At 35.9% G+C, this 20,710-nt stretch overlaps 1 protein-coding gene across 2 annotated transcripts in view; it reads right to left on the bottom strand.

Moving 5' to 3' along the window:
* BRWD1 (bromodomain and WD repeat domain containing 1) overlaps positions 1–20,710 on the bottom strand; it is a 132,740-nt gene that overhangs the window by 34,422 nt on the left and 77,608 nt on the right. For both annotated transcript variants that reach the window (XM_036899281.2, XM_057504606.1), the window contains 7 exons: positions 16,829–16,960; positions 10,412–10,506; positions 8,474–8,663; positions 5,101–5,226; positions 4,890–4,997; positions 2,471–2,595; positions 1,746–1,828 (listed from right to left, as the gene is read on the bottom strand). In XM_036899281.2, the coding sequence (XP_036755176.2) occupies positions 1,746–1,828; positions 2,471–2,595; positions 4,890–4,997; positions 5,101–5,226; positions 8,474–8,663; positions 10,412–10,506; positions 16,829–16,960 (859 nt within the window). The remainder of the gene's footprint in view (positions 1–1,745; positions 1,829–2,470; positions 2,596–4,889; positions 4,998–5,100; positions 5,227–8,473; positions 8,664–10,411; positions 10,507–16,828; positions 16,961–20,710) is intronic.

Below are 20,710 nucleotides of genomic sequence, written 5' to 3' on the forward strand. Positions count from 1 at the left end.
TCCTGTACAAAACTTAACTTTAGAAAATCTTAAATTTTTTTAAATTAAAGGCATACCTAAAAATCTGGTAACACCATTGTTTTTGCTCAATGTAAAATAACTCAATTTAACATAAATATCAATTATAATGTTACTGTTAAGTATTACTGTAGTAACACATCCAGTGGCTTCATTTTGAGAAGCCTAATATAAAAATATATGGTTTTAAGAGATCCAATCTTTGACACCAATAATTTACTTTGCAATATTTTTCTTCCCTACATATCTAATCCTAGAAGATAATTTCAATTTAGATAAAAATATTTCTTAGTTAAGTTCCCAACATTATTAAAAGTAGAAATGATAAAATTCCTCTAATAGTACTGCTCAAACTTCAAGCGAATAGGTAAGATATTATGGGAGAGCAAAACTGAATTATAACAAAGAACATCTGGTAGAGTAATTGCTTAATGACAAAAATAAAACAAAAACCACTACATTACAGGACAATTCGGAGTCCATCTCTAGAGTTTAACTGTAGAGAATTAAGTTTAAAAAAAAATTCATTGAACAGAGATGCTAGCAGAATAAAATGAGAGCTTCTAACTTAGAGGACGGGGGGGTTGTAAAACAAAAGATGGGACAATTCTTTGGGACCTGGCCATATGATTTATTACCTCCATATATTCCGTGTGTGTCAACATGTTTTTATTCAATAAAAATCTCCTTTACCTCTACTGCCAAAATTATTCTGATTGCTAATTAGTGTGTAGACATTACCATTACCAATCATCTACTAAAAGCAGCAATACTCTCTAATAATCTTTCATTTCAAATAGGGATGCTTGAGGGAAGTTAGCTAAAATTTACCTATTTGTAGTACCTGTAGAAAAAGGTAGTAGAAACCAGGAAAACTGATGAGGTCTTAACATCACTTATGAATGTTCATCAGGTGACACAACCTGGGTAAAACTTAATCATTTCTAGTAAGAAATCAAAACGGGTAAAAGTGACTAAAGTCAAACTCTTCACATGAGCTCCTCAGACAGCATTACATCCTGAAAAGTAATATAGGTTCACCTGTGAAACAAGTGCTGTATAGTTGCCAGTTGATATTATCTGGCCTGGTTACAGTCGTAAATTATGTCCTGAAGAGATTAATGATCCATACAAGTCTGAGCAAGTGAGCCCACAGTCCACCTCAAATGGTCACCATGAAAAACATTCAGTAAGTTAGTGCCAATACTGAAGTGATTGTATTTCTTCTGCCCACCTTTATACCTTATAAAGTGTAAGTGTTACATGAATTTTTTTTTAAAGGAATGGTTTCCTCAAGTCAAGTTGTATTAAGTCTGGGTCAATATGATAACAAAGGTAAAATATTGTTATACCAGAACATTACTTTGAAATCTGATTTTTCAAGTATCTTTACATCATAAGGTAATTTTGTGAATTATACCACTGTCACACTGAAGATATTTAAGAGATACTGCAATATGGAGAAAGTCTGAAAGGAAATAAAAAGTCTACTCCAACCTAAAGACAGTAAGAAATAATCCCTTCCAAATGTCATGTACTGCTTGGCTAAAACGCTACTAGGGAATAGGAAGGAACAAGCAATAAGCAAAATACACTTAGAGTCCCTTGTATTTCTTTCCAGAATTTACATCTGCCTGCACCACAGTAATAAGCAGCACCACACAAAGCCCAACCAGTGAGGCAGAGGTTGGTCCCCGAGGATATAAAGCTCATAAGGACAGACTCACAGGACTGCCAATCCCTCTGTCTTGCTTCATCATAAAACTGACGCAATACAAGGAAGTCGATAACATCTGGCATATCATGGTATCTAAACAAAAACAAAAGATCATTAAATTCCCTGCATGCAGTTTATCATCTAGAGCAACATGTCCAAAAGAAATAAAATGGGAGCCACATATGTAGTTCTTAATTTTCAACTACCCTTATTAAAAAAAGAAACTCGTGAAATTCATTTTAATGGTGTATTTTATTTAACCCAATATACCCTAAATACTGTTTCACTAGGTAACACAAAATAACAAGGTATTTTGTGTTCTTTTTTCTTCATACCACATCTTCAAAATCCAATGTGTACACTTAGAAAACAGTTTGAATTAGTCACATTTCAAGGGCTCGACAGCCCCACGTGGTGAATGACTACCATATTGGACAGCACAAGTTAAGCAAATTATTTATCCCAACATTTTCTCAAAAATAAAGACAGAAGCAATTTCCCCTACAGGACAATATTCTGCATATATTTAAGTGTCATGAAACATGCCAAGACCTAATTGTTGCTACAGCATCACTATTTTTACTTCTACTGGGTTCCTATGAATCACGACTTCAATCCACATCTTATGCTGTCCTCAGTTCTGTTTACCCTGCCACTAAATGGAAAGGACGTCCTAGTCAGCGAGAAAAAAAAATCTAAATTTAAATAATTTCATGAAAAAATAATGACACATACCTAATAGAGAAAGATTTGTCCATAAGCTTTCCAGTTGCAGGATCTATAAATGCTAGTTTGAGGCAACAGAGTGTAGGAGGCCCAACCTCATAACGTATTCCAACTATTTTGACCAATTCTTGATCCTTCAACAGATATTTTTTAAAGAATAAATGGTTAAAATGGTTAACATAAAGCAATTCCCCATGACTATAATTTTCCACATACTACCCAAAGTGTCAATTCACAATTTAGGCTTCCAAACCATCAATTTACCATTAATTACAATCATCGGTTAAGTTAATCTTTGCATCTTTTTGAAGCTAGACACCTAATACTGTTTCTAATGTAAGGAATATGCTCATTTTAGAAAATACACCACAAAAGTATAAGGAACACACAGATCACCAATCTGCTCAGTGTCTAAAGACAACTGTGAAAAATCTGAATTTTTCTATCCCTAGACACATTTTCATTTATATGACTTTGTGGTACACAAATCAAAATGTGTAAGCATTTAGCTTACTAAATATTCTTCAAAACTTGTTATTAAATTTATACCTAATACATTTCAATTAGTATTTGTTGAGGATGTGCTATGTGCTGTGACCTATTCCAGGCAGTAGGGACAGGACAGACAGAAGGAGAAAGTCTCCACCATGATGGAGTACCCACCAATGGATGGGCCCTAATTATTAGTTTCCCTCTAATACCTGTTTCCTTAATACCAGTAATACAAAAGATCATTCATCCATTTATTCATCGCACAAATATGTGACTATTATAATACACTGAAGTACACTTGGTTCTCATTATTGGCAGTATTATGCTTTACAGAGCACCTAAACACTGAATTAGTGAATCCTGAACGACTGCTCCTAGAGGAAATACAGGGTTAGGTTCCTACAGGCCTGTGGTCCTATCATAGTCACCTGATCAATATATAATTTTGTTTTATAAGTGTTTCTATGCAAAGACACTTCATTTAATTTATATTATTAACTTGAACTCACAGCCAAGAGTACTATCATTCATGCCTAAACAAAGCTTATCTAACATACATTTTTCTCAGTAAGGTGCATCATCACTTTCTTGTGCTTCGACACACTTGGGGGTCATTTTCAACAGCATGTCACCAACAAAAAGCACAGAAATGTGAAAATTTGTTTAATGTGGCATTAAATAGACCATGAAAAGAACATTTATTTACAGTATGAGAGTTCAAACAAAGAAGCATCTTGTTCAACCTCAGCTGGAAACATGCTGGTCAGGCAAACCAGCATTTCTGCCAGTGTATGCACATCTGCAACTGACCAGAAAGCACCTTAAGTATTCACTTGTGGGCTATAGACAACATACACCAAGTAAGCAATTTGCAAATATGGCATCCATGAATAATGGAGATTAACTATTTTTAGGTACATGGTAATAGTGAAACAAAACAAATCTGAATGTGTCTAAAAGCCAAAGTCATAGAAGTAGAGAGCTAAGTTAAGTATCAGTATTAAGAACTGTTATCTTTTGTTAAAAAGTTTTTTTGTGTTCTAATGGTTATTGAAAGTATTTAAAAAATCAAAGTTTAAAGAATAAAACAAAAATCCCCTGTAATGCTATTCCATATACAATCACTACTGACATTTTGATGAATTTATTTTGGTTGACTACATTTGTCTTTAAATTTTTATAACCAAAAAACTGCATTTCACATCCCATTTTTCATCTTAATTGTGAAAATGTAATAATCATTCAACAAATATTTTTAAAGCCTCAATTACATGGCAGGCTCTATATAAGAGTTAACTGTGTAAATGCACCACGATTTGATTCATTCAGTATTCTGAGATATTTGGAATTTTTTCCAATTTTTTGTTTTTACAAGCAGTGATATGGAATTACCTTGCTCATAAATTCACATACATCACCAGAAGTAAAATCACCAATTTAAAAGGCCTAAGATTTTTCAGTTACAATTCCTATTGCCAAGATACCACCTAGAAAGCCTGGATTGTTTATGTACCCTATCACCAATCTAAATAACTGTTAACAAACCAAAACCTTTGCAAATTGCTAAGTCATGGTGTTTCAAACTAAAAAGAAAAAAATTTATAATATAAATGAGATTGAATCTTTCTCTAATTTTTGTTTCTTCTTTTAAAAAATCTGTCCTGGGTATACACATTTTAAGATTAACAATATATATTGCCAAGCTGCCCTCCTGAAAGACTCTAACACATTTAAAATACACCTATCAGCAATATACAAAGAATGCCCACTGGAAACTTAAGCCTTCTGAAACTTAAGGCTTGGCAGGTAAAGAAATGTTTTTAAGTGGGAAATTAATGGAAATGTAGTAAAGAAATATGTCTCCAGATTTTTTAAATGGACTTACAAATAATTTATATGCTAAATGTTTAATGATTTAATAGTATTATCATCCTACCCTCAGATCCATTTTTCTCCATGGCTCCTTGTTAGGGTTCAGTTCATAAATGTTATTTCTTCTGACAGCCTCAATATAAGCTTCATGTCCCTGTCGAAAATATATTACCTACAAAAAGGAATATACATTTAAAAATAAGTAAAAACCTGAGAGTAATATTACTTTTGTTTTATGTTTCAAATTTGTATTTTTAAATTTATTATTCTCACACCTCATCACCCATTTGAGGAACAAAAGGAGATTTTCGAAGTGTGGTGTCAGTTATCCAAACTGGAGGATGAAATTCATATAAGTGTTCCATATTTGCAAGCTCTGCTGGAGTCATCCTTCGCAAATTCTGCCCAACAGTAAGAGAACAAACTTCAGTAGAATATAAAGCAGCAACATGCACTGTCTAATCAAAAAACAGAAGAATCTTCACCATTAAAAATGGATATTAGCCACAGTGATCATAAAGCACAGAGAAATAAAAGGCATCCAAATTAGCATGGAAGAAGTTAAACTCTATTTGCAGATGACGTATTACACATAGAAAACTCTAAAGAACCCACCAAAAATCTACTTGAACTAGTAACTGAATTCATCAAAGTTGCAGGATGCAAAATTAATACACAGAAATCTGTTGCATTCCTATATACTAACAACAAACTAGCAGAAAGAGAAATCAGGAAAACAACTCCATTTATAATTGCATCAAAAAGATCAAAATACCTAGGAATAAACCAAACCAAGGAGGTGAAAGACCTATATTCTGAAAACTACAAAGACACTCATGAGAGAAATTAAAGAAGACACCAATAAAATGAAAATCTATCCTATGCTCATGGACAGGAAGAATTAATACTGTCAACATGGCCATCCTGCCCAAAGCAATTTACAGATTCAATGCAATCCCTATCAAAATACCAACAGCATTCTTCAATGAACTAGAACAAATAGTTCTAAAATTCATATGGGAACCACAAAAGACCCCGAATAGCCAAAGCAATCTTGAGAAAAAACAAAGCTGGGGGATTACACTCCTTGACTCCAAGCTCTACTACAAAGTCCTAGTAATCAAAAACAATGTGATACTGGCGCAAGAACATACCTGTAGATCAATGGAACAAAACAGAGAGCCCAGATATAAACCCATCCATATATGGCCAATTAATATAAGCTAAAGGAGCCATGACAATACAATGGAGAAAAGAGCCTCTTCACCTAGTGTTGGCAAAACTGGACAACTACATGTAAGAGAATAAAACTGGATTAGTATCTAACTCCATACACAAAAGTAAACTTAAAATGGACAAAAGACCTGATGTAAGTCATGAAACCATAAAACTTAGAAGAAAACATAGGCAAAAATCTCTTGAATATGAATATGAGCAATTTTTCCTGAACATATCTCCTCGGCAAGGGAAACAAAATAAAAACTGAACAAGTGGGACCATGTCAAACTAAAAAGCTTCTGTACAGTGAAGGACATCATCAGCAGAACAGAAAGGCATCCTACAGTATGGGAGAATATATTCGTAGATAACTCATGTCATAAAGGATTAACATCCAAAACAAAGAACTCACACACCTCCACACCCAAAAAAACCCCACAAATAACCCAATCAAAAATGGGCAGAGGAACCGAACACTTCTCCAAAGAAGAAATACAAATGGCCAACAGGAACATGAAAAAATGCTCCACATCACTAAAAATTAGAGAAATGTAAATTAAAACCACAGTGAGATATCACCTCACACCAGTTAAGATGGCTACTACTCAAAAGACAAGAAAACAACAAATGCTGACAAGGATGTGGAGAAATAGGAACCCTCCTACACTGTTGGTGGGACTACAAATTGGTACAACTGCTGTGGAAAGCACTATGCAGGTTCCTCAAAAAACTAAAAATGAAAATACCATTTAACCTAGTAATTCCATTCAGAGGAGTTTACTCAAAGAAAACAAAATCCCTGATTCGAAAAGATACATGCACCCATATGTTTACTGCCACACTGTCTGCAACAGCCAACACATGGAAGCAACCTAAGTGTCCATCAGTAGATGAATGGATAAAGAGGTGGTACATATACACAATGGATTATTATTCAGCCATAAAAAGAAAATAAATCCTACTATTTGCAACAACATGGATGGAGCTAGAGGGTAGTATGCTCAGTGAAATAAGCCAGGTGGAGAAAGACAAGTACCATATGATTTCACTTATTTGTGGAATAAAAATTTTAAAAAAAGCAAACAGAAGGAACAAAAAACAGCATTAGACACATGGACACTGAGAAGTGACTAGGGGCTACCAAGGGGAAGGGGGACTGCTAAACCACTGCAATGTACATTTGATAATAAAAAAATTAAAATAAAAAATAAAAGAATGACTATATACTGGCATGACACCTAATGATTAGTTTTTAAATAGCATACATATCTGGTTCCTTAACATACATATGAATGTATCACTTTGAAGCACTGTAGATCTACCCAGCACTTGTCTAGCACCCCCTGCATTTCTAATAGATTCTTCATAACACTTTACATCCTATGGAAAAGGGCTAATTTCCAGTCTAAATTCTCTTCAACACAAAGCCTGCTCTGCAGAGCCACCACTCTGAACCTCACCACAGACCAGTCATCACAGGGAGCCTCCCCGATTTGAGGTTTTAAAACTGGTGATTTTAAAATATGACAAATTCTTCAATGCTCCTTTCCCTCTTCAAGAGGTGGAGCCCGTCTCCTCCACTTGAGTGTGAGCTCAAACTGCCTCTAAGAGATAGCATAAAGCAGAAGCACAATGTGTGACTTCTTTGATGAGGTCATCAAAGGCACGAGGGCTAACCCTTGTTTACACTTTTCAATCACTCACTAAGGGAAACCAGCCATCTCATCATGAAGACACTCAAGCAACCCTATGGACAGGCCTATGTGCTGAGGAACTGAGGCCACCAACCACCTGCCCCACTAATAAGCTTTGAAGATCACTTAGCCCCAAACCTTCAGACAATTTGCAACTCATGAGCCAAAAAAATCACCTAGCTCATCAGCTCCCAAATCCCTGATCCATCAATACCTGAAATAATACACTGGTATTAAACAACTAAGTTTCAGGGTGATCTGCTACATGGCAATAGACAATAAAAAGGCACAGCACCTTTAAATGACAACTACCTGTACCGCATGGCACCTACACTGTACATATGCCAAAGTAGAGGGATATGATTAGGACAACAGTATGAAAACAGAACAGTGTCAAATGAAAATGAGAAACATGGCAGTAACAGACAAAAGATGAAAGTGCCTTAAAAATGACATGAAGTACATTTTTGGTGCTAAAATTGATGGGAGAAAATAAGAGTCATGGTGGATTCTGGGCAACATAGAGCTTACCCTTTAAGCTCCTGAGCTGAAAAGGTACAAGTACCAGGGTCCACTCAGAGCAGATTACATAGAGAAGTGTTTTGATTATAAAGTACTTTTTCAAAAATACATTTTTGCACGTTACTAATAAAGGCTCTAAATTTCTAAATATAGACAAAAATACTTCCACAAAATGTAGACACAGATAACATACTTGAAGATACACTTTTCTTACCTCTTTTTTAGGCTTATTTTCTTTTTTTCTCTTTCTCCTCCTTTTTGGAGGAGATAAATTCTCAGGAGACATTTCATCCTCTGAACTACTACAAAATCGGGTAATTCGTCGACGAGATGATGTTCGTAAAGGAGGCTGCAAATTGATGCCTGCATCAGCTGTCCAATCAGAATATCTAGATGAGGAGTCACTAAAAAAGAAAATGTATAAAATGTGTGGAACCAGAATCTAAGTCTTAACAGCTAAATAATCATTTAACCATAAGAGGAGAGGAGGTGGGGAGACAAGGGCTGAGAGAAGGAGGTGAAGGCGGGAGGGGAAGAGAGGGGAGAAGGAAGAGAAGAAGAGTTAAGGAGGAGAGAGGAAGTGGGGGGATGAGGAGGGAAGGAAAGATCCCAGGAAGATTCACCGCAAACAATCAGCCCTCACTATCAACAAATACTGACATGACCAAAATCATGAGAAAAAGAGAACTTTACTGACACTGGAAATTAGGAAAGGATGTATGTAAGCCTGAGGAGACCTCACGGAACACATCTATAGCCAACAATTCTCCTTTCAAAAAATGAAGTGTAGTTATGAAAACAATAGAGATCACGCAAAGCTGAAAGAGTAATAACCCCCAAGTTGGAAGAGGCTCAGGAATAGACCAGAATTTTTAACTGGAAAGACAAATCATTAGGTGAATACACCGAGAAACCCAACAAAATCATAGCCAAACCAGACAAAGTCAGAGTGGTCAGAGCTTCTTCCCAAGAGGCGGACTCTCCCTGATATGAAAGAAAATCCAAGAGAGGAACTAGTCCTGGAGCAAAAGCAGGAGTCAAGCAGGAAACTAGACAGAAAACTAGCCCTGGCCCACTACTTCCTTCAGCAAACAGAGAAAAGGATGACGGCCTCTAGTGGGGACACCAGAGGCAAACCACATACTTCTCAGGCTCAACAAAATACACACGCACATACACACACTTTTAAAACCCAATTATTATAAAAAGAGCTGTTCAAAACTTTTTGAGTATGTTCTTTATATAATAAAATTCAAGAAAAGCTGAACTGAAAGACACTAAATACAAAGATAGAGAGGAGAACAGTAGTTGCCATGGGAGGGGCACAGGGTGGAGAATTACTGTTTATGGGTGTACAGTTTCAGTCTTACAAGACGAAAAGAGTTCTGGATTGGGTACACAACAATATGAATATACTTAACACTAACTGTACAGTTAAAAATGGTTAAGATGGTAAACTTTGTGTTATATATACTTTACCACAATTAAAAATATATTTAAAAGAAAAGAGTAAGGAATATTCTAAAAATCACTTCTAATCATAATGTAATAAAAGAAATCAAGAAAGGAAAGAGAGGTAACAGTGGTCTGTAGAAGTACTGGATCAATGGAAACAGAAATAAGGTAACTTAAGTCATATTAAGAACTTTCTAGACTTGGTGAAGGGTATGTTGTGAAGAAAAAATGATGTCCTTCCTGGTTTTTTCCAGCTTGAGCATCCGCCAAGATGAATTTGACATATACCAAGAGGAACAGATGTTAACATCTTGATGTCATGAAAACTGGATACCAAAACTAAACAAAAATTAACACAAGCAATGACTAACAACAGGTATCATGATGGTTTTGCCACTTTGGATACCACTATGATAAATACTCACCCAATTTGCATGATATGCAGTTCAAGGTTTACTTGATATTTTGAGCACACGTTTTATGCTGCACTCTCAAAGTTTACAGTCAATTAAAAATACCCAAACTATTTTCTACAGAAACAGCTGATAATTCAGTTTTCTTCTTTTAAGTATATTAGAATTCAATGTGAACTGTTCCATAGCTGCAAGCTCTTCCATCTTGAATGCCATTCAAGTATGGTTCCCTTCAGGGTTATAACTAAATCACTTAAAAGATCAAAACAAATAAGAACAGGTACCTTGAGCTTTCACTGTCACTTTCACTTCTTCTATCACTTTTCCATTCTTCTTCAGAAGAAGAACAGGAACCTTCACTCTGATCACAGGAAGTCTCCTAATTTGTGAGTGGGACAAAATAAAAATCTTGATCACTGAGATCAAGAAAAGCCACATCATCCTAATCATCACAGAAATAAGTATGATAATCAGGTAATTAGATAAACTTGAAACAAAAGCTAACTTTTCACTAGAGACTTTTTCTTAACAAAGCATAAGGCAACAAAGAATACTTGTGAGACTTAACACTACTACTACTACTAACAAAAGAAACTGTTACAATAGGACATTCTCTAAATGAAGGTAATAAAAATACTGACGACATGTTCTCAGTGTTTTGGACAAGCCACTGTAATAGGTGTGTTAACAGTGTCTCACTGTTGGTCTGCTTACAACATATGATGATGAGCAACTTTTCATATGCTTATTTGCCATCTGTATATATTCTTTGATGAAGTTCCCAGATTTTTTTTTTGCCCATTTTTAAATCTGGATTTTTTCTTACTGATGAGTTGTAAGTATTCATGGCATATTTTGAATACAAGTCATTTTATCAAATACGAATTTTGCAACTATTTTCTCCCAGCCTGTGTCCTTTATTTTCTCTTAACAGTATCTTTCCCAAAGCAGATCTTAATTTCAAGGAGGGCCAACCTGTCAAGTATTTCTTTCATGGATTGTGCTTTTGGTATTGTATCTAAAAACTCATCACCATACCCAACATCACTTAGGTTTTATGTTATCTTCCACAAATTTTATAGTTTTGTGTTTTACATTTACATGAAGTTTTAAGATCCATTTTAAATTAACTTCTGTGCCCAGATTCATTTTTTTGGCACACAGATGTCTAGTTCCAACATCATTTGTTGAAAAGACTATGCCTCATCCACTGAGTTACCTCTGTTCCTTTGTCAAACATTAGTTGACTATACCTATGTGGGTCTATTTCCAGGTTCTCCTTTCTGTTCCATTTAATTGTCTGTTCTTTCACCAATACCATATGGTCTTGAAAACCACAGTTATACTAAGCCTTAATGTCAAGTATTATCAGTCCTTGAACTTTCTTTTCTTCAGTACTCTGTCAGCTATTCTGGGTCTTATTCCTCTCCAAATAAACTTCAGAATCACCCTGCCAATATCCACAAAAATAACTTATTGGGATTTTGACTGGGATTGTGTTGAATCTATAGATGAAGTTATTAGGAAGAACCGACATCTAAACATATGGAGCAACAGGAATTCTCAGTAATGTCGATGGGATGCAAATTTAACACAGCCACTTTGGATGCCAGTTTGGCAGTTTCTTACAAAGGTGAGCATAGACTTATCATATGCTGCAATAATCATGCTCTTTGGTATTTACCCAAATGCACTGAAAAATTACATCCACACAAAACCAACAGATGGACATTTTAGTGGCTTTATTTGTAACTGCCAAAATGTGGAAGCATCCTTGTCCTTCGGTAGGTGAATAAACTGCAGTCCATCAGACAATGGAATATTATTCAGCACTAAAAAGAAATGAGCTATCAAGAAATTGAAAGACAGATAGGACACTTAAACTCCTATTATTTAGAAAGCAGCCAATCTGAAAAGGCTGTATCTGTATGATCCAACTATAAGACACTCTGGGAAAGTAAAAAATACAAAAATAGTAAAGAGATCACTAGTTGCTGGTGACTCAGAAGAAGGGAAAGAGGGGTGAGTAAATGTAACAGAGGAGGTTTTTAGGGCAGTGAAACTATTCTGTGAAACTGTTAAGGTAGATAGATACATACACAATGAGCATTTGTCAAAACCTAAAGAACTGTGCAACACCAAGTGATCTGATCCTTAATGTCAACTATGGAATTTAGTTAATAATAATGTACAAAAATTGGCTCAACAGCTACAGCAAATGTACCACAATAATTCAAGGTATTAGTAATAGGAGAGACTATACAGAGGAAGAGAAGGTATATGAGAACTTGCAATTTTTCTGTAAACCTAACACTCCTCTATATACACACAGGTTTCAAGTTTTTTTTCTTTGTTTTAGTCAGTAAAGGAAAGACAAAGGGAACAAACAACTACCCGATTCCCACAACCCTGAATATTTCAATCTACTTTAAATTCTGGCCATGGATACTAGACAAGTATTTCTAAATTGAGACACAACCTTCCTCTGTAGCAGCCGTTTACTTTGGTGCATCAATAATGGACAATGCAAATGCCACTGAGAATGAAACTCAAAAGACAAAATCTGAAGAGAATATCTCCCTTTGTTTACTTTATTCAATAGACAAAATGCAAAGTCAACATGTTCTAAAAAGGTTGTTTCTTAAAATGTGAGCTCAATGCTATTTCAGAAATAGATTCCTAGGCCTATCACACTTGAAGTATAGAACAGCAGTCTGTTTTTATGTTCAAAATGGACTTAAAAAACGAAAAACCCAGAGTAATAAACTCCTTAAAGCTACCACCTACTAACTATGCATGCTGTGAAGGTGAAATGCTTTTATGTGTTACCTCAATCAACTCTCAAAACACCTCTATAAAAAAGAAAAAGGGGTAAGAAAGTTAATGAAACAAGTTTCAGAGGCTTTCAATTTAACTTGCCTACCAAGATCCTCTGTCCATATTCTTTTTCTGAACTGAGTTCTTTTTCTGAAACTATGTAAGCTTCAAAGCCAACAAAACTTGGATTCACCCTGCCCATGAGTTTTGTAATGACTGCCAAGTCCCTACCTGCCCACTTCTGCCTCATCATATTCAGGGGAACCCAAGGCTAAATAAGTGTAAACTAATATATTCCTGGGGTGTCAAAGGAAAGTACAGGAACTGGAATCAGCTCTAAAGCCCACACCATTTCTACTATCAGTGTTTTTTTCAAACCAAAATGAAACGAACACACACACACACACACACACACACACACACACACATTCTCTCTCTCTCTCTCTCTCTCTCTCTCTCTCTCTCTCTCTCTCTCTCTCCAGCCCTCTGCAACAACACAGAAGAATTAGTTCATACCAAAGTAGGAGGTAAAACTACCCAACACATTCCACATTATCTATGTTGGTGTTAGTTTAAACATTCCCCATTAACTGAAAATATACCAAATTCACTGATATAAAGAGAAAAATCCGAAGATTAATATTGCTGATAAACACACAAAATAATTATCATTCCTGACTGTTCAGTAAGAACACTTAAGAAAGTAAGCATTAGTTGGTATTTCCCTACCATAATAAAATATACCTGTATACTGTTTAGACACCTAAAAATAAGGCATCTTACCAAGGTCCACTACCATCAATCTGGAAGTAGGCACATTTCCACCAATAACAGGAATATGGACAACTATCTCCACTATTATTCAACATTATACTGGGTAACAAGCAATGTAGTCAGAGAAATAAATTAGAGGTATAAAAACTGGAAGAGAAGTACTAAAACTAAGTACTTGTATAAATGAGAATGTACCTGGAAAACCTCAGAAAATCCAAAAATTCAGTAGCAGGGTATGTAAAAAAAATTAAACTTATTGAACTATCAATAGCCTTCACATATACAAATAATAACTACTTAGAGGATATAATGACAGAGAAAATCTCACTAACTTACACACCAGGAGAAAACATTTTCCACATATATCAAAGACAAAATACTAATATACCTCATATAAAGAACTTCTAAAAACTAAGGAGGTGGGGAATAGGCCAAAAATATGACAGAGAATCAGCCAGAAGACATAAGCAGACAATGCTCAAAGATGAAAAAAAGAGTGACTCTACATATATGAAAAGATGTACAATTTCATGAGTAAGAGAAATTCAGACTACACTGTGAAGCAAACCAAAGACAAAAGGGACGCACATTGTTATGATTCCACTTTTATGAGGTACCTAGAATAAGCAAATCCATAGACACAGAAAGTAGAAGGTTTCTATCTAGTAGGTTACCTGGGGCTGGGGAGAGAAAGAAATAGGAAGTTATTACTTAAGGAGTAGAGTTCCTATTTGGGATGATGGAAAACAGCTGGAAATGTGTGGTGGTGATGGCTGCACACACTGTAAACATGGTTAATGCCACTGAATTTTATTACACAGACTTTATCATACAGAAAAATAGCCAAAACATAAACAATAAAATTGCACTAAGATACCACCCCTCACCTATTAAGGAGACAAAAATGAGGAACTATGATGCACATTGTCAGCTAGAGCCAGGAAACTACTCTCACATGCCACAGGCTGGAGTACAAGTTGGGGTTCTCCTTTAGGAGGAATTTTTATTACTACCTCATAAAACTCATATACATTCATCTTTGGACCCAGCAACCTCATTTCAAGGAATGTACCCTAAAATTACATCTCCAATGGTAAAAAATATGTACACATACTATTCATTGTACATTATTTATAATGAAAACACTGGAAGCATCCTAAATGTCCATAATCAGGAGACTGATTCAGTGTATGTAAATATACTGTTAGAATCACACAATTATGATGCAATTCTTTAAAAAATAAAAAAAAAGAGAAAGGTATTTATGACCTGAAAGGAGTGATTTCAAAAATATTTAAAGTTAAAAAATCCAACTGCAAAAGAACATCAGTAGTATGCTGTATATGTGTACTAAAGGAAAAATAATAAAATGTACACATATGTGATTTGTATTTCTTTTTTAAAAATAACACAGTAAGGATAAATGAGAAGCCAGTGAGAATGAATGGGAAAATTTATCATAATTCTCAAAATCATTAAAAAAAGGGGGGGGCTTAAAGTATGCTCAATACACTATACATAAGAAAATGTAAAAAGTCTTATCACATAAAATAATTTGGACAGTTCTGATGAGCTAACATTATCTAATAAACACTTTAGATGATTAAACTAATTCTTTTACACTACCTCTGAGCGACATGTTACAGACACCTACTTTTACAGATATGGGTGGAGGCAAAGAAAGGTTAAGCAACTTGTCAGAAGTGGAGGAGTTTGTATTTAAACTCAAACCCTATGCTTCACTACTATCCTAATGCTTTATAATGGACTAAATGCATTGTTCATCAGTCAAACATTTCAATCACAAAATATTACTGATTAGAAAAATATTAACATTCTATTAAATCTTAGACATTCTTCACAAAAATACTGTTTTCCCCAAATATATCAAAATGAAGTCTAGTAACTTACATGATATTGAAAGTGAAAAGGAATTAAAGACTTCCTAGATACAACAGCAAAAGTACAGGTAACTAATGGAAAAAAATCAAACTGGCCTTCATCAAAATATAAAACTTCTGTGCTTTAAAGGAAATTGTCAAAGTGAAAAGACAACCCACTGAATGGGACAGAGTATTTGCAAATCATGTGTCTGATAAGGGACTTGTATCAGAGTATGTAAAGAAATTTACAGCAATAAAAAAGACAAACTGAAAAATGGACAACAGATATGCATACATATTTCTCCAAAAATATATAAAGGGAAAATAAGCACATGAAAACACACTTAATATTATTACTTACTAGGGAAATATAAATCAAAACCACAGTGAGTACCAGTTTACACCTGATAGGATGGCTAAAATCAAAAGCACACACAAAAACAAGTGTTGGCAGGGATGCAGAGAAAATGTATGAAGGGAATTACTGATTAGGAATATAAAATAGTTCAACTACTATGGAAAACAGTCTAGCATTTTTTCAGAAGGTTAAACATAGAGTTAACATGACTCAGCAAATTGACCTCTGAATATACACCCAAATGAACTAAAAACTTATGTACAAAAACTTGTACATGAATGTTGAAAACAAGCAATATTCAAAATAGCCAAAGAGAGAAAATAATACAAATGTCCACCAGCTAATGAGGGGATAAACAAAATGTGGTATATTCAAATAAGGGAAAACAGGACAATGAAAAAAAATTATTGATACAGGCTATATATACATGGAACAGCCATGAAAAATAATAGTAAGTTAAAAAAAAGTCACAAAACCATACTGTATGATCTCAATTATATGAAATGACTAGAATAAGCAAATCCAGACACAGAAAGAAGGTTAGTGTTTGCCAGGGGCTGGGAAGGGTGGGAATGGGGAGTGGCAGCAAATAAATATTGGGTGCCTTTTTAGAGGTAATGATATATTTTACAATTAAATAGTGGTGATGGTGGCACAATTCAGTTAATATGCTAAAACCATTGGTATGTACATTTGTATAAGTGCATATTTCAACAAAGCTGTCCAAAACTATTTTTTAAATTCAAAAAATGAAATTTCAACTTAATCTCTACAGAATACAATATCTTCACATAATTTCAAGGTAGATTCAAAGAATTAGAATAAATTATTTAAGATTATTTTACATATTTTTAGGTTATATAACTCACATGTCTTACAGAACTTGAAGATTCATTTCCAGAAGATAACTCAAGCCGTCCAAGTTTTCTTCTACCATAATTTGGATATTTACGTCTACATGCCCTCTGCCTAGACTGTGACATCAAAACCACCGAATCAAACTGAAACATAAACATGCAGATGAAAGTCAACACGGAACTAAGTAAAATCTTCAGCAAAATAAACATTCTATAAAATTCCCAAAGGGATATAATGCAAAATTTTTTAAATAAATAATAACAGTAGTTCAAAACTTAAAAGAAAAAATTCGTGAATGGATGGTATTTTTACCATATACTGTTAAATCAACCTTGGTATTTTTACTTTATGGTACCTACAAGACATGACTAAATAAGGCAGTTAGATCAGCCATTTCCAAAACAAATTGTAAGTTAATTACTTCATCATGAATACGATAATACCAGCAATAACCAAAAACGGATAGTACCTCATAATATGTATCTTAAAAATGAAAATATGTATTTGTGTTATAGTGTAGTGACTAACCACCTTAGGACTTTATCACTGTGAGTGTGTGTATTAAAAAAACAGAAAGAGTATCTGAAATAATCCTCAAATGTTAACCTAGTAATTTCCAGGTTTTAAATTTTTAGATGATTTGTTGTTAGTACTTCAGTTCTGCTTGGATTTTTAAACATATTTTTTTATCAGAACAAAATAATTAATCTTTAAAAGTTAGCCAAATGAAATAGTTGGATTAAATTTAAAGGTGGGGGGCAGTCCTCAAAACATAAAGTCACATGTAAAACACTCAATGAAAGCACATATTCCTTGAATTGAAATACAAAACAAAGTTCACATTATGCCATGTTTGATAATCACTGGTGTGTCTAATTATTTCAACATATCACTAACTGATTTTTAAATGAATTGTGTTTTTTCCTTAATTTGTCAGTACTGATTTTTGTTAAAACAAAAACTTCCAGTAATGAACGAACTTCATGACTGATAATATATAAACATAGCTGTAACTAAATATCACTAACAAGAAATCTGCCAAAATATATTTCTAAAAAGTCAGTCTGAGGATACTATATACCTAACAATGATATGAAGAATTATAGGTCCAAATGATTACAAGGATACAAACAATAAAAAGGACCCTAGATGAAAATCGATAAACAGAGGACATTCTCAAGATGGCAGCATAAGTAGGGTGGCGGAAATCTCCTCCCAAAACCATATATATTTTGAAATACAGCAAATAGAACTATTCCTAAAAGAGTAACCAGAAGACACAATATACAAGTCATGCTACATCTGCGAGACCCCAACATCTACCAGAAAAGGGTAAGAAACAAAGCTGTGACCCGGTGGGACCTGAACAATCCTCCCACCACAGCTCACCAGTGGGAGGAAAACACTCAAAGTGGAGAGGGAATGCAATCACAGAACTGCTAAATAAGTAGCCCCAGTAATCTGTACTGGGAGCACAGACACACATTGCACGGTGAACAGGGTATTAGAGGAGTAGAAAAGCAAAATCCAAGATTAAGACGGCAAACAGGTTCCCACAGCCGGCTGCCCTGGGAAAAAAGAAAAGCAGGCGCTTTAAAAGTCTTAAAGGGAGAAGCGTTTAAATCATCCTGGCACACTCACCCCAGCAGGCTGGGAACTTTAAGGAACTTAAGGTGTCCTAAACCCCTGGGTGGCAACACAGCTCAGAACCCCCTCACAGCAATAAGCAGCCTGCAGTTCCTTCCCAGGCCCCCACCGGCACTGCAAGCAAACCAGCTCACCTGCCACGGCTGCGGAACAGCCGGGGAGCAGCCCCGCCTGCAGCAACACACCTTAACACAGAGCTTCTCCCTGTGCATGGCTAACAAGCCCAGGCCCAGAGGCTACTCCATGCAGGCAGTTGACCGGCAGAGAGGAGACAGGCACAGAGTCTGGGAGGCACGAAGGGGCTCTGTTCTTGTGGCAGAACACAGGCCGCTTGCCTGTGACCCCCACCAGTTCCCTAGGCCATGCCGAGTGCCACCCCACCCAGGGTAGATCAGGGGATTGATTCAGAGGCTGCTCCCTATGCCCAGTTGACTAGCACAGACAGCAGAGACAGGCACAGAGTCTGGAAAGCACGAAGGGGCTCTGTCCTCACAGCAGAACACGCGTCATTGGCCTGTGACCCATGCCAGTGCCTTAGGCCATCCCAAGGGACCACCCGCCCACAGCAGCTCAGGGTATTAACCCAGAGGCTGCTCCCTGTGTGAAGTTGACCAACACAGACAGCAGAGATGGTCGAGGACACCTGGAGGCACAAAGGGGCTTTGCTCTTGCGGCAGAACAAGTGCTGCTGGCCTGTGACTCCCGCCATTGCCCTAGGACACTTTGAAGGACGCCCCGCCCATGAAAACTTAGACAATTAACCCAGAGGCTGGTCCCTGTGTGCAGTTGACAACAGACACAGGCAAGGTGACCGGCAAGCAGGAAGGGACTTTGTTCTCCCAGCTGACACACACGCCACTCACAAGTGACCATACCCATCGCCATGACAAGGCAGGAGAATCTTCAGTCAAAAATCCCTCAAACACCACAGACAGGGCTTGGTGAGACTGAAATCACCAATCTTCCAGAAAAAGAATTCAAAATTAAAGTCATAAGCATGCTGATGGAGCTACAGAGAAATATCCAACAGCTAAGGGATGAATTCAGGGGTGAGATAACAGAAATGAGACAAATGGAAGGATTTAAGAGCAACATGGATGAGGTGAAAGAGACTGTTAATGGAATAAAAATCAGAGAACAGAAATACAGAGAAGATGAGGCAGAGAGAGATAAAAGGAACTCTAGAAAGGAAAGAATATTAAGAGAACTGTGTGACCAATCTAAAAGGAACAATATTTGCATTATAGGGGTACCAGAAGAAGAAGAGAAAGAAAAAAGGATAGAAACTGTCTTTGAAGAAATAATTGCTGAAAACTTCCCCAATCCGGGGAAGGAAATAGTCTCTCAGACCATGGAAGTGCACAGATCTCCCAACACAAGGGACACAAGGAGGACAACACCAAGACATGTAATAATTAAAATGGCAAAGATCAAAGAAAATGACAGAGTATTAAAGGCAGCCAGAGAGAGAAAAAAGATCACCTACAAAGGAAAAACCATCAGGCAATCATCAGACATCTCAGAAGAAACCTTACAGGCAATGAAACAGAAGGGCCTCAAACCAAGAACACTGTATCTGGCAAGATTATCATTTAAATTTGAAGGAGGGATTAAACAATTCCCAGATAAGCAAAAGTTGAGGGAATTTACCTCCCACAAACCATCTCTACAGTGTATTTTAAAGAGACTGCTCTAGATGGAAGTACGCCTAAGGCTAAATAGCTGTCATGAGAGAAAATAAAACCACAACAAAGAAAGTAGGCCAACCAAATACTAACAAAATGGAAAATAAAATCAGCTATCCACAAAACCAGTCAATGGAAACACAAAAAGTACAGAATAAAACACCTAATATATAAAGAGTGGAGGAAGAAGAAAAAGAAGGGAGAGAAAGAAACATCAGACTGTGTTTATACTGGCATTATAACTGAGTTAAATTAGACAGTTAGACACTAAAGAAGCTGCCCTTGAACCTTTGGTAACCAGGAATCCAAAGCCTGCAAAGCCAGTAAGTAAATAACTATCGATAATCACCCTAAAGGTAAATGGATTGAATGTACCAATCAAAAGACACAAAGTAATAGAATGGATAAAAAAGCAAGACCCATCTATATGCTGCCTACAAGACACTCACTTCAAACCCAAAGACATACACAGGCTAAAAGCAAAGGCATGGAAAAAGATATTTCATGCAAACAATAGGGAGAAAAAAGCAGGTGTTGTAATACTTGTATCACACAAAATAG

Source organism: Manis pentadactyla, chromosome 1 (assembly GCF_030020395.1).
Source record: "Manis pentadactyla isolate mManPen7 chromosome 1, mManPen7.hap1, whole genome shotgun sequence".
Lineage (NCBI taxonomy): Eukaryota > Metazoa > Chordata > Mammalia > Pholidota > Manidae > Manis > Manis pentadactyla.